Source organism: Populus alba, chromosome 16, assembly GCF_005239225.2.
Source record: "Populus alba chromosome 16, ASM523922v2, whole genome shotgun sequence".
Classification (NCBI taxonomy): Eukaryota; Viridiplantae; Streptophyta; class Magnoliopsida; order Malpighiales; family Salicaceae; genus Populus; species Populus alba.
In genome coordinates this window covers 9,284,827-9,299,620 of record NC_133299.1, presented here as the reverse complement: position 1 = coordinate 9,299,620, position 14,794 = coordinate 9,284,827, and the positions used below count along the sequence as shown (strand labels likewise).

Below are 14,794 nucleotides of genomic sequence, written 5' to 3'. Positions count from 1 at the left end.
AAACAGGGGTCAGGAAGGAGTGTCGACTGCTGGGAGGGGATCGGATCCTATTCGAAGGGCACTCCACCACGAATAAGAGTCTTTGGGTTGGAGCTTAAAGATAACTTTTTATTATTTTACAATTGAAAGTTTGTTTGTCACTTGTGCAGGAATGTTTTTATCCATGTGTTAATATATAAGTACAAGCACAAGCTGTGGCATACACACACACACTGCAAGAAACGCTTCTTAAATCAAGTTATGACGAAACCAATGGGTTCTGAACGGTCAGTAATGCTCATCAGCAGGCTTTTTCTCCTCAACCTTCTTCTTCTCTGGCAATCTGGCACCGGGAGAAATAGTACTACTTTTGATAATGAGAGCATCTATAAAGCCGCACGCGACTATTTACTTCCAGAGGATGAAGGTACAAGGATATATCAATATCTGTTTAGTTTAATTACTAATCGATGTGGGATAGGGTGAAAGCATGCAGATACAAGGCCATTGAAATTATCATGAATAAATTGATTACGAAAGAAAAGCTATTCGAATATGAAGAGTTCTTTTGCAGCATAAATAAAGGTCCTATTGCGCATTAACTAATTTGAAAAGATATCTCATGAAAACATTGTATTAGTCATTTATTTAGTAAATAAAAAGTGTATATGTGCAAGTGCAATAACATAGTTGAGTCTCATTTAATTTACTAGTTTCATTTCTTGCTTAAATACACTTCTTATCCATTCTAACCCGTACATGTAAGTAGGGGTGTTCAAAATAACCGATTAACCGAGAAAACCGAGAAAACCGAAGAAAAATTAACCGAAAAAACCGAACCGAAAGTAAAAACCGATTAAACCGATTTAAAAAACTATAAATGTTAACAGGTCCGGTTCGGTTTCGGTTTTGACCCAGAAACCGAGCCAACCGAACCGGACTCATTAAACCATTAAAAAAAAAAGTTACTATAAATAGTTAAGTTAACCTAATTAGCCTCCCTCTCTAACCCTAACATATTCTCATCTCACTTCTCTTACAATCACAAAGCCGTCTTCATCTTCCTTCCCATTTTCAACAAAAACCCATCCTTAATAATTAATCCACAATCTTCCTTTCCCATAAACCTTCTTTATTGAAGCAACGATAGTAAGGTAAATGACTAAATTCCATCTTCTTTGATTCTTTGTTTCATGGGTTTGAATTTTAAAAGTGTTTTTTAAATTTCTAAGTCTATTCCATCTTCATCTTCATATTTTTATTTTCCAGAAATCGTCTCCATCTTTTCTAGAAACCGTCTCCATCTTTCAGGCGTCTTCATTTTAGCAACAACAACAAGGTAAATTTCATCTTCATCTTTGATTCTTTATTTAGTGGGTTTACAACAATCATATGATTTGTCTCTCTTTTGCTACGGATGAGGTCGCTGTAAATAAAAGGAGACATAATAAAACTTGACAGATGGGTCTATTCAAGTGCAAGATGGTTGTTGCGGTCTTCTGAAATTTTTTGAATATTTGCGTCAACTTTTATTATCCTTAAATAAGGTTGATCGAGGTATTGGAGCGTTAGTTCTGGGTTGCTGCGATCTGATGACTGGTATAGAGTATGGGCCGCAACATGGAAAGGAAAGACATGCTGGGAAGATGGAAGAGATGGTCATGGAAGATGTGTGTTTACCTTGTTACTGTTGGAATGCTGGTTGCTTTTCTAATGGGCTTGAACATGGCTTCAATAGAATAGGAATGCCTTGCAGTCTCTGGAACTTATTGGAGCCTCATGCATGAATCAATCATGCTCGTAGAATGATTGATTTTTTCTCTTTTTTTTCTCTTTTTTTTTGACAATTTGGGGTGGGGGATTTAACTACAGCACTGCAACTTCATAGTCTTGGGCTTGGTGTGGAGAATGCTTGGTGTGGATAATTTGGGGGATTTTATAATATTATTTATTTATATATGTTTAATCTAGCATTTTAATTTTTGTTTTTGTAGAATTTGGTGAAAGTTTAAAAATCTCAACTGATTATTTGTAAGTTATATTGATGATGTTGGTGCAATCTTGGAATATAATTGTTTTGTGTAATTAATTTACTTTGCCTTATTAATTCCTTTTAAAATTTTGCATTCCTAATTTTTTTAATTGTCAAACTATAATATGTTGCTAATTTGCTAGTGTTTTTTTATAGCATTATCCTTGCTGGATCTTTTGGCTTTTGCTGTTGCTGGAAGTTTTGGATGCTGCTGTAGTGCTGGTGTCGGATTTTTTCTTCAACTTATGCCGAATGTTTATGATAATTTATTACTAGTTACTATTTGCTAATGTATCTATTTGCTAATGTAAACTTTTTTTAGTGTGAACGGTGTCCAAATTTGATCATGCATCTTGCATATTTGCATTGATTTGAATTTTCATAGCATATTTCTTTGTATATTAAAAATAGTAAGATAAATCATACCAAATTTATTGTTACTATAAGCAATTAAGCATTTCAAAAAAATTTCAATATTTTAATTTCATTAGAAAGCTTATAATAAAATTAATCAAATTATAACATTTTAAAGAATTTTGATTAAAAAGCCTATAAATTTAGCCCAAGAAGAAAATTTAATGGCCCAATTTAATTTAAGCCTATTAAAAAAAGTCAAAAAAGCCCATTAATTTAATGATTAGGTTTCCCGGTTTTTTAGCTGCAAAACCGGATTCAACCGAACCGAACCAGTTCGGTTTGAACCGGAATCCGGTTCGGTTCGGTTTGAAATTTAAAAAATATGAGGTACTTGGTTCGGTTGGTTTTTATGGTTAAAACCGAACCGAACCGGACCGTGAACACCCCTACATGTAAGTATATAATAAGGTCGATTGAGTACTTTTATCTTAAATTTCAGAAGATCTTAGTGGGACTTAATAAGAATTTTTTTTCGGCAGTACGTGCTCTTCGAGTCCTTTCACAGACTTTGCTGTCATCTTCCACACAGTTATCGCTGTCATCTTCCACACAGTTATCGCTGTCATCTCCTATTTGTTCTGAAGACCTGTATGCCGAGATCAAATGTGGTTCCCCTGACAACACCACCACAAATGGATCGTTTCGTTCGGTCACTGTAATGTATGTATAAAACTTGACAGATTCAAATTCTGATTGTCTCGATGTGAATTACTTCAATTTCTTTGACAGAAACTTGCCAGGAAAAAAGTTGGATGGATCTATTGACAATTCAATAGGTAGCTTCAAAAACTTGAAAAGACTGTAAGTATCGTAACTCCATATACATTTCTCTTTTCAGTATTGAATCTACAGTGGTCACCATTGATGAAAATTAGGTTTGATCATATTGCCCACAACAGTAATCTTAACTATAATCAGCTTTCTGGTGGGATTCCTTCAACGCTGGGGCAATTACAGCATCTCAAGTATTTGTATGTTAAAGCTTGGATTCCTTGTTCTTTTTATATAAATCATGGCATGCATAGGCTCTTCTTATTTCTAAATAATGGTACAATGGCTTTGTGCAAAATATCAGGGACCTTTCAAGCAATTTGTTGACCGGTTCTATACCTTCAAGCCTGACAAAGTTGCAGAATCTGAAATATCTGTAAGTCTTCCAGTTTAATTTGGGTTTATACTTTAGTTTGCTCAGTTTTGAATCGCATTAACCTTATCCATTTCATCATAAATATATGCAAATTAGAATTCCATAAAATTATTTTAAGCATCGTATGGATTTTATATCTAACATATTTCTATCACGCTTTCTAGTTGAAGGTTGTCAATTCCATTCCGTTCCGTCTGAAATGACAGAAACATTCCATTCTAATTTAAAAAACGGAACAAATTCCATCTCATTTTAAATCTCGGTCCGTTCCGGATTTTTCGGCTAAATTCCACCCGGAACGTTCCGATTTCATTCCACATGTTCCGTTCCGCTCTTAAAAAGCTATTAAATCAAATTGAACCTTGTTCAATTTAATTAATTAAACCGTCCAATTATAAAAAGATTTTTTTCATTACTATTTTCAATAACAATGATATTAATAATAATATTGAAAATTATTATTACTATTTTCATTAACAATGATATTAATTTTTTAAAATTGGATTTATCACTAATATATATGGTTTATATTAATATTATTTTTTTTTATGTTTATACTTTATAGGAATTTGAGCAAAATAAGGAATGCTTTAGATTCCATTAGCCTTGATAATATTGACCTAACTTTATATTTAAAATATTTTTGTTAAAACATTTTACTTGCATAATATTTTGATATTTTGTTTAAGTTGAATTACTTTAAGTTAAAAATCTATTTTAACTATTTAGAAATATTTTAAAATTTGAAATTATATTTGCTTGACATTTTGTTTGTATTGCATAATTTATAATTAATTTATCTTGAATTTGAATTATGTTTGTTGAATATATATATATATATATATATATATATATATATATATATATATATGAACAGTACAACCCCGAAACACTCCGAAACTGAAACATTCCATTCCAATTGAAAAAACAAAACACCTACTGAAACAGAATTGACAACCTTTGCTAGTTCTTACCGACGTCATATTTTTAAAGACAATTAATAATTAATAACTAATTCTAAATTGATTTGAAATTGTAACAAACGAAGCTTTTTAATATTTTTTATTTGTGTTTGGCTTTTGTGAGATATTATGTTTTTTTGCTACATATAACAACTTTTATCATCTGTTGAAAGTAATACAAACTCTTTTTTAGATCAATTTAGAGTTTTGGTACATAAAACAACATTGTGATATTATGTTTTGCTCTTCAATCGAAAAAGAGGAATAAAATATAAAATAAATGGTGTTGAAATTCCTTAGAAATGATAGTAGATAACCCTTCTAATTATGACTGAATTGTACGTAGCACGCTCTGCTTCATTGTAAATCTAGCAGATTCTATCAAGCTTCCTGATGAATAATTAGTTCTAACAGAAGTCATATTTTACTGGTGTGATTTAAAGACAATTAATAATTAATAATCTCTTTAAGCCATGTTCTCAAGTTAACTAATTAAAAATAAATAAATATAAGGTATTGGTGAATTGTGCAATAATTAAGCTTGAATAACTTTTTAGTTGAGAGTATGTTATATTATATATATATAGCTTATCAAATAACTTAAATTTTTAAATTGAAATGATTATTTATCAATTATTTATATAATACAAAGGCATTGAGATTATAAACTTTTTTTCTAAAATAACTTGTAGATTATATATAAAAAAAAATGCGTAAAATTTCAGAAGGAATGTCTATCAATATTCGTGAAATATAGAAAACTTCAGAAAGACCTTTTCTACACCACAATTGATAAAAGTTCCATTGATACAATATAGAATTGAATCTGTTGATGATATTAACTGAAAGTTTTTATCTTCCGGGATATGTATCCCTTCGAATCAGGGATCTTTCCAGCAACGATCTTGATGGCACCATCCCTTCGAATCTGAAGGGTCTCCAATCGCTTCGTAGATTGTAAGTCAATGGTATATTTGCAAGATATTTTTTTATTTTATATATTCATTCTGTTATCTTTGTTGAAAATCAGGCATCTTTCCGAGAATAAATTGACTGGGCCAATACCAGACAGCATACGATATTGTCAAAACTTGACAGCGATGTAAGTGTTTCTTTTTAGAGATTAAAACAGTCTTGCATCTGTATATGGACAGCTTAATTCTTAATCAAATACCTGTACATCTTCCTGTCACAGCTATGCCTACCGCAACTTCCTCAGTGGTACTATAAACGAAAGTTTGGGCAAACTCTCTTCACTTCAATCTCTGTAAGTTATATTCATTATACTTCAAATAATATAACCATAAATTCACTCAACACACACCATAACGAGGTAATTTCCATAGTTATTTGAAGGAATTATAATTATAGTGCTTTTAAATCATAAACTATTCAATATTTTTATTCATTATATTATAATAATTTATGTTATCACTCAGTTACGTAATTAATTATCTCGTAATTATGCTAGTTATTATATTAGTGTAGATCATGTTTTTACCTTAAAAAAGTTATAAACAATTGAGTATAATTTCAAATAAAAGTTATTTGTGACCGAGATCGAGAAGAAAAAACATATTCACTCTTGTTACGTTATAAATACTATTTTATTATTTTGTTATCTTAAAAATAATGTAATAGTAATGTCTTGAAGTAGGTCCATGATAAAGGCACAGAAAGCCCACCAGGGAATTATTAATTTAGCACTTGTCTTAAATGAAAGGAACGAACAACAACCGATAGACATGGCCACATGGGCCGAGATTCCGAAATTATTAATAAGAAAATATAATGTTCAATACCATTTATTAAGTTACCGTGATTGCATAGTTCTAGTTATTCACTGCTCCTTTCATTCTACATGATATTTGCGTCTTATACATTATATCATTCGATTTGCAGGTTTCTTTATGAGAACTCGTTGTCAGGCCGTATTCCAAAAGAATTAGGAAAACTGTCTGCACTCCGTTATTTGTGCGAAAAACTTACTCACCACTTCCTTTAGTCTTTATTTCAGGAGTATTATAAATTTATCTACTTATTTGTCTGTTTCTCTGGAGAAAAAGGTACCTGGATGGCAATAATCTTCATGGTGCACTTCCGAAGGAGCTTGGAAAGTTAACCAAACTTCGATTCCTGTAATTTTCTTCTTTTTTCTTTTGTCATTTTGATCATGGAGAGTCGAACTTGATTTAACTGTAGATGAGGCCCCATGTGAAAATTTTGAAACATATAGCAACCTGTGTAGCACTACCAATAACCTAGAACTTAATTTCTTGTAGACACTTGACAGCGAATAATTTTACTGGGACAATTCCTACGACATATGCGAAGCTGACCAATCTTGAAGTGTTGTGAGTTTCTTGCTTTTATTTTCTCTTGCAATTTAATTGTTCGGTGTCATACAATTAAAGGAAGCATTTGGGTCAATGCAGTGCGGTAGGTGGAAACTATTTGTCTGGTCCGATACCTGGTTATATTGAAAAATGGGTGAACCTCACCGTTCTGTAAGTTTTTTTTTTCTATAAAACATAGTCAAGTTAAATGTTATAATCTATTGAGGATTTAATTAAACTTATGAAGGAAAACAATTTGGTGCATTGAGCTGACTGTTGCATTATGTACTTGTCAGGGGCCTGATAGGAAATAATTTTGAAGGGAATCTGCCTGCAAAAACTTTTAGTCTGACAAAATTACGGAAGTTGTATGTGTAATCATTTATTTTATTTTAATGTGGAGATAGACATGAAACATGTCGTTTTCTTATTAACGAGTTATAAAGTGCTGTTCAATGATTCCAGGCGGGTGAGTGATGTAAACAATCCCGGAATATCTTTCCCTAAAGAAGTCATACCGGAGCCCAATTCTCTGGTTTCTGTGTGAGTGTTTTTCTTCATATTTATGGGATTAATTTGCGAAAAATCTAGATTAATGTGCATGAATTTACTCGAAAATCTAGATTAAGTAGATAAGCACTTTCATTGACACAATATGCTTGGGATTTTATTTCGTATGAAATTAATATTACAAAGATGTTTTCCACCATGCTTCTGTTCTCTCAATTTCTATCGTTGTGTAATATTATAAAGAAACTATTTGATAATGACTTACATTTTATTTATTTAGTTTATCATGTTAATTAACTAATGACTTTAAGAATGTTTTTCCATCAACTCTATCATGTTTAAAATTGATGAAAAACATAGAGAAAATGGAAGTTGTATATCTACAGTCTCTTACTTCTTCAATTGTTCCTGCAGGGTTCTGAGAAATTGCAATATTAATGGTCCAATACCCGAATACATTGGCAAGTGGCCTCAGTTATCATATCTGTACGTTTACCTTTTACGAAATCTCCAGTAATTGTTCAATCTTATGTAGTCTACACCAAATGGTTAAAACTCCATCGTGTAAATAACTCAACAATTATGTCTATACATTGATCTCATTCGTTCTTTCTTTTAACTTTGATCGACATTACCAATTAAGTCTCGAGCTTTCAATTTTGGGTAATATATATATTTGATGCGTTTCGCTTTGGCTCGCAGTGATTTGAGCTTCAACAACTTAAGTGGTAGCATTCCAGAAACATTTCGGAATCTGACAGAGTTGTATGTGCTTAAGTTGTTTATATTTATATTTATATTTATATAATATAATGTATAGCTGGCGAACACTGTTGCTGATGTGTTGGTGTTTCTTGCTTAGATTTTTAACAAGAAACATGCTTACTGGGCTTCCTTCATGGATCACTGATCCGAAGAAATCGAATATCAATCGTACTACAGTGTAAGACACTAGATTAATGCAAGCTTATCTGCAACTGTCTACATAACTTCTTTTGAGAAACTTTTGAATCACTCCTTTATCTGTGTCGAAACTAAGATATATATTGTTATAATTTGATTTTCTCTGTCTATTTTTAATGTCTAAACACATTTCTATACATAATAGAATTAATTTCAAATTCAGATGGAAACGATAAAACATGATAACAAACCATCAATAAATCTCAGTTCTTTATTAAAACCTATCTAAAAACTCCTATTTACAACCAAGGACTAAACTATTTTTTTTTTAGAATTCAAGGGCAAAATCATAACTTTTCACAAATTAGGGACTAAACTGTAATTCCTCCATCTTCAACCCCAAAATAGATTTTCTAGAATTTCAACATGATTTCTTTCTATACAATTCTTCAATAATTCCCAATTTTATTCCTAAAATTAAAGTTATTTAAAGTCTTTTACTCAAAATTCATCAAAACACAAGCAAAATCCCATATCAATTCATTTCTATATATTCTATTTCAATATGTATTTATACAAATATATATTATTCTACACATGAATTACTTCAAATAAAATCACTAACATCACATAAACTTTAATTTTTCATTAAAGTAATTATAAACAAAAGACCTAAACCAATACCATAAATCAAATAGAAAAAGATTAAAAAAACCTTAATCAAGAGTTAAATGATTATATGATGAATTTTGAGATAGGGTTTGAGGAAATTTTTCTGCAAAAGAAAGGGAGAAAAAGCTATCGGTTATAGGGAAGAAATTTCACTAGAAAGAGGAAAGTTTAAATGGAGGTGTTGACATCACCCCCCTCCACACACACACATATATATCGCGCTAGAATAACAAAGTTAGGCAACTTGAGCTTGGGTTAAATGCCAACAACAACCTACATATATGGGCTAGCACATAAAATATAATCCTTTCATTAAAGAGACAACAAATGGCGGTGGTTAGTATTGAATAAGTGGCATGCTAGGAAGGTGACATGTTAAGAAAGTTAATTTTGATGAATTATTAACTGAGGAAAAATTATGAAAGCAATTTATTAGGGAGTAGTTAAATTCTGCAAGCTTCATTTTTATGAATTGTTAATTTGCAGGGATCTTTCTTACAATAACTTCAACGTGTCATGTAAAACTATAACATGCTTCGGACTGCAAAATGTAACCATGTAAGGGGACGAACCAAACTCCTTTCCATTTTGCTTTCTGTTACAAATTTATTGACTTTAATGAATCACTCCTGAAGGTTCTCATTGATTTTTTTATTTTTTTTTGTCTAATTTCATGATCTTGCTGCTTTTCAGTAACCCGACAAGGTATGTGATACCATCATTTTCTGCAATAAGAGTGATCTTGAAGTATGGTTAACAAATTTCTGTGTTAATTCTTAGGTCTTTCATAGATGAGATGAAGAGCAAAAAATGTCGTCGAAAGCGTATGTTCATTCTTTTGAAATCTAAATGCATTTGGGATTCCTTATCTAACCTTAATGTTTCAACCACTAGTAATACACTTACGGAAATCGTATTACCACAGCGTATTACCACCAAATACACTTGTCATTTTCCATTTGTAAGGAGTTTGTTTTTCAAAAAAAAAAAAAATTAAAGAAATAACTCTCCTAAATATTTTCCAAGTGCATTCAGGCATAGGCGCGCGCACATACCTACATTATTAGATAGAGAATTTCTATCTTCTAATTATATTCCTGATTTTCTCATTGGAAACACTCATGTTTGTACTGAAAATAAGTTTTCCTGCAGATAATTCCCTGTTTATAAATAGTGGTGGTGAGGATGTATATTACGGAAAGGATCATTATCATAACGATACCTCCATATCAAGTTTTAATCTTAGTCCATCTGATGATTGGGCTTATAGCTATGCTGGGGACTACCTCACGACAAACTTCAATGCCAGTGCTTCAGTAATAAACTCGACATGTGAAATTACTAGCGCTAAGGCAAACATAGATAACAATTTTCGCCATGCTCCTGTCTCTCTAACGTATTATGGCCTCTGCTTGCGTAAAGGCGAGTACATTGTGACACTTTATTTTGCTGAAGCATTATATTCTAAGATTGAAGATTACAGCACATCAAGAAAACGAGTGTTTGATATATATATTCAGGTAAGTATTAACTTGTCAGAATCCTTATTTATGTACTAATTAATGTCACACACTTAAGAAAGTCTTGATTGTAGGGAACGAATGTAAGGCCAGATTTCAACATAAAGGAAATCCCTGGAAAAGAACATGAAGGAAGACAGCTATATTTCCCGGTTAAAATAAATGATGGTTCGTTAGAGATCCAGCTCTTCTGGGCTGGCAAAGGATCTATATTCGGACCAGCTCTCAACGGACCTCTCATATCAGCCGTTTCCATCACTCGTGGTAGAAAGCACAACTTCAATATTTTTATTTTTTTCTATTAAAACCCCAGGATTCTGTTGCTGACTTCATGATCAGTGTGAGAATAGTTTATTGCTTGGCTGACAACCATTGTTTTCTGTATGTTTCTCAAGTTCCAAGAAAACTGCATGGTTGGGAAATTGCGTTGATTATAGGATGCTGTATTTTGTTTCTGCTGCTGTTGCTGGCCTTCATGTGGAGAATGGGCTGGATAGGTGACAGAGAATTGCGAGGTAAGCACTTTTTTCTCTATCTGGATAATTCTTACCATAATTGTGGTTCAATTCACTTGATTCATGTGTTATTGGAATATGTAGAAACCAAAGTGGAGATTGGAGAAAGAACTTTCACCCTTAAACAGATCATTCGTGCAACAAAAAAATTTAGCCCCAAGATGCAGCTTGGTAGCGGACGTTCAGGGATAGTGTACAGGGTAAAAAAAGAATTTTACTTGTTCCTTAATTTTTGCCTTTGGAAGAATAACTTTTATGTTATTTAACCTTTCATCATTTTGATTTCACATGCCTGCAGGCTGAATTACCAGATCTGACTGTGGCAGTGAAGAAGATATTCACTCATTCAAAAGCAGTAGATGAAATAGGAAGTGAAGTTTATGCCAGGAAGGCCTTGGACTTGAAACATGAAAACCTTGTTAATTTGATTGCTAGTTATTCCAGAAGGCACCTAATTTTGCTCATCTACGAATATATGGAACATGGCTCACTTGGACAAGTTTTATTTGGTAATTTTCTTATCTCTCGGACTCAATCTAATTTGGCATTTACAAATTTTGCTAACCAACTTGGACAAGTCTCATTGCTCCACTTAATAATTAATATTTTAGTTTAAAAACCTCTATTTTCTTAGAAATTTTACTAGCTAGAAATTAAAATGGTACTTCTAAGTAATGCATGAGGCTCCAATTTATCTAGTTTACTCCTTAGGTTCCATTAAAATGGTGTAATTTATACACCTAATCTAAGAGCAACGAAAACCGAGCTAGGTGCAAGGCAATGAACTCTTAGTTAATGCATGCTTAAGTCTTGTTAGTTTTCTCTTTACCTTTGATATATTAAATGCTTTTGGATTTATTGACACACACACACACACACGCTAGAACTGATAAAAGTGAGGTGTTTATATACAAAGTCATGGTCTATTAAGAAAAACTTCCAAGTTAATGATAGTGTTCTTTTACATATTCAAGCCTTGCGTGCAGCCTATATACCGGTCTAAGTGACTTTACGATGGCTGGTGTGTTAATTTTTAAAGTTTATATATTGTTTTATGTTCACCTTTTATGTTCTCTATACAACATTATCCCTAGTTTGTAGTTTATCTCTTAAGATTGTCAAGTGTTTTGAAGCTTAAGAATTTTCAGTGTGAAGTGTTAGTTGAGTTTGGTTCTAATCAAAAGACCTTAACCTTATAGTGATCCTTAATCAACCATTTTTTTCAAAATCAGAGCATAGGAGACTGCTGACTATTGACTTGGGGATTTGCAGGTTCAAATCCCACAGTGCAAATTGATTGGCAGAAAAGATTTATAATCTGCAGGGGAATAGCGAAGGGTTTGAAGTATCTTCACGAAAGGAATCCACCAATAATTCACAGAAACATAAAAGCCAATAATATTCTGCTTGATGCAAGTTGTAATCCGAAAATATCAGATTTTGGATTGGCAAAGCTTTATGAAGAGGAGAATCCATATATTGCGATTGGAGCAGGAGGAGATCTGTAAGTAAACATTGACTTTACAATTTTATTTGAAGAAAATTGGGTTCCTATTTAATCTATCATTTCGTTGCTGTTGCAGTCTATACATGTCACCAGAGTATGCAACCCGGGGAGCCATGACAGTGAAAGTCGACGTCTACAGTTTTGGGATCCTTCTCCTTGAAATCGTTAGTGGGAGAAATAATGCTGACTACAGAGCAAACCAAGAAACTGTTTTTCTTCTAGATACGGTAAGAGCTAGATAACTTTTTTTCTTAATTAACATTCTTTAGCAAAAAATGATCAAATAAGCTTACTAGACTTTTGATTTTTTACGAGGAACAAGACGAAAACGTGATATCAATTTAATAATTTACTGTTTTTGTTACGAAAGAAAGGTTCAAAATCAAAACCTTTTTGATAAAATGAGGTAATTTATATATATATCAATTAAGCTAGCATGTTATTCATTCTGATATTATATAAATCGAAGTTTTTTCCCCATACAACAATACTTTGAGATAATTAGTATATAGATATGATATTCCTTTTGGACATATTTTCTTTATGAGTTCAAACAATTGCAGGCTGGTAATTTAAATGCGCGGGGAAGGCTAGGAGACTTAGTTGACCCAAGCTTGCGCACTTATGACTGGGACCAAGCGAAAATTGTCCTGAACTTGGCAATGATGTGCACCGAACAATCACCTTCTCTCAGGCCTACAATGTCTCAATTAGTGGCTGTACTTGAAGGCGAAAAAACTCTCGAGGATCTCTCTAAAGAGATCGCTCCCTCGACATGATTTGAATCTCTCCTGCTTCACCGGATGGTCAGTGTGTGTGTGTGTGTATCTTGTGTGGTTTGCCGGTTTCTCCATATCTATTGAAACTTCTTCTTTCTTTTTTCTTTGGTTTCTTTTCCTTATCCGCCTTTTGATTTAAATCTTCCTGATAAAGATTGAAGGAAAAATATGTACTGTTTTTTATGGAATTATGGCCCTGGATATTGCAGACCTCGTTTGTTATGTGACATCTATATATATGTTTCATGTTGTCAATTATTCTCACTCTATGAATGTTTTCCTTACATTTTAGCATATGCAGTCTTCATCGTAATTTATATATTATTGCTATTGGTGTCATATTCTATATACAAAACATTTTTATAGCTTTAAAAGTTTGCACCTGATAAATGTCAGTAGAGCAAGAAAGGTCCCACAAGAAAAAAAAAAAATTAAGGACTTCTTCACCAAAGGCAGCACATGAAATGAAATAGATACTAGCTCAATAATTTCAAACATATGTTCGAACTAACACAGGAAAGGGAGTTCGTAGGAACCAAAGAATAGGTGGGATTTATGTTTCAAAACTAGGTAAGAATATATGCATTTAACCCCAAAACATTGCACAAGTTTTATTTTACAAAAAAATCTTCTTACTTTGAACACTTAATGGGTAGTTTGGCTCAGTATTTTTATGATGCTATAGTTTAGTTGAGTGATGAAGCATTAAATGCTCCTGAAAAGTAGTTATATAGGTAAATTGTTTTGAGTCAAAAGAAGAAGACAATGAATAGTAACAAATGGCGTGTTGTGTGGCAATATTTTAACCTTAAATTAGGGATTTTGGCCAAAGTTCAATGTGGTCCTTCGGTTTTTAATTTTCTTTAATTTCACTCCTAATTGACTTTAAACTTTTGATTTAATGCAATTTGGCCCCTGACAAACTTCAATTTCAGCCCTAAATTTTAGCTCCTTTTCATTTTGGTCCTTGGTCTTAAATTTAGCCCTTAATTGACCTTTAAACTTTTAATTTTCTTCAATTTCCCCCTTGATTTCAATCAATTAGGTCCGTATAGTTTGACGTCTTGTGCAAAATGGTCCTTATCTATGAATTTCTTCGATTTAGCCTTTAATTGACTCCAAAACTATGATTTTCTTGTAATTTTGCCCCTCATTTTAATCAATTAACTTGGTAAAAAATAAATTTGGTCTCCTAAAATTTCAATTTTCTCAATTAAACCTAAATTAAGCTCTCATACTTAATTTCTCACCAATTAAGCTCTTAATAAAATTAATTTGACAATTTTAAAATATAATTAAGTCCTTGCACATAATGAAATCTTTTAATTGGACTCAAATTAATTCTTAAGTATGATTAAACTTTGAATTTGGCCAATGATTAAATCAAATATGCCATAAAATTTGTTTGCGTTTAATTGTGATGCTTATGTTTTCAACAAATATAATATTTTGAGCATTCCTTTTTTTAAAAAAAAAATATTTGAAATTTCAAATATGTGTTTTATCATGGTTTTC

General features: G+C 32.1%; 1 protein-coding gene and 2 long non-coding RNA genes across 3 annotated transcripts; all 3 read left to right on the top strand.

The window, feature by feature from the left end:
- Positions 1-988: 988 nt before the first annotated feature.
- LOC118045937 (uncharacterized) lies at positions 989-2,068 on the top strand. Its single transcript, XR_012168119.1, has 2 exons — positions 989-1,133; positions 1,249-2,068. It is a non-coding gene; the product is annotated as an uncharacterized lncRNA (long non-coding RNA).
- Positions 2,069-2,854: 786 nt separating this feature from the next.
- On the top strand, positions 2,855-6,021 carry LOC118045871 (uncharacterized). Its single transcript, XR_012168130.1, has 5 exons — positions 2,855-3,088; positions 3,158-3,399; positions 3,504-3,575; positions 5,423-5,639; positions 5,733-6,021. It is a non-coding gene; the product is annotated as an uncharacterized lncRNA (long non-coding RNA).
- Positions 6,022-6,818: 797 nt separating this feature from the next.
- Positions 6,819-13,537, top strand: LOC118045948 (probable LRR receptor-like serine/threonine-protein kinase At1g53440). Its single transcript, XM_035054704.2, has 18 exons — positions 6,819-6,891; positions 6,973-7,044; positions 7,170-7,241; positions 7,339-7,416; positions 7,798-7,869; positions 8,086-8,148; positions 8,246-8,326; positions 9,445-9,516; positions 9,652-9,663; positions 9,739-9,782; positions 10,111-10,478; positions 10,553-10,742; positions 10,874-10,993; positions 11,078-11,193; positions 11,292-11,502; positions 12,266-12,497; positions 12,577-12,727; positions 13,064-13,537. The coding sequence occupies exons 7-18, from the start codon at positions 8,262-8,264 to the stop codon at positions 13,277-13,279; spliced, it is 1,797 nt and encodes a 598-aa protein (XP_034910595.2). The 5' UTR covers positions 6,819-6,891; positions 6,973-7,044; positions 7,170-7,241; positions 7,339-7,416; positions 7,798-7,869; positions 8,086-8,148; positions 8,246-8,261; the 3' UTR covers positions 13,280-13,537.
- Positions 13,538-14,794: the final 1,257 nt, after the last annotated feature.

What these genes read in the sequence shown, in the direction of transcription:
- LOC118045948 (XM_035054704.2), top strand. Translation starts at nt 8,262, where the DNA reads ATGCTTACTGGGCTTCCTTCATGGATCACTGATCCGAAGAAATCGAAT. An exon ending in ACTTGGACAAGTTTTATTTG is followed by an intron (nt 11,503 to 12,265) that starts GTAATTTTCTTA and finishes GGGGATTTGCAG; the next exon opens with GTTCAAATCCCACAGTGCAA. An exon ending in CTGTTTTTCTTCTAGATACG is followed by an intron (nt 12,728 to 13,063) that starts GTAAGAGCTAGA and finishes AAACAATTGCAG; the next exon opens with GCTGGTAATTTAAATGCGCG.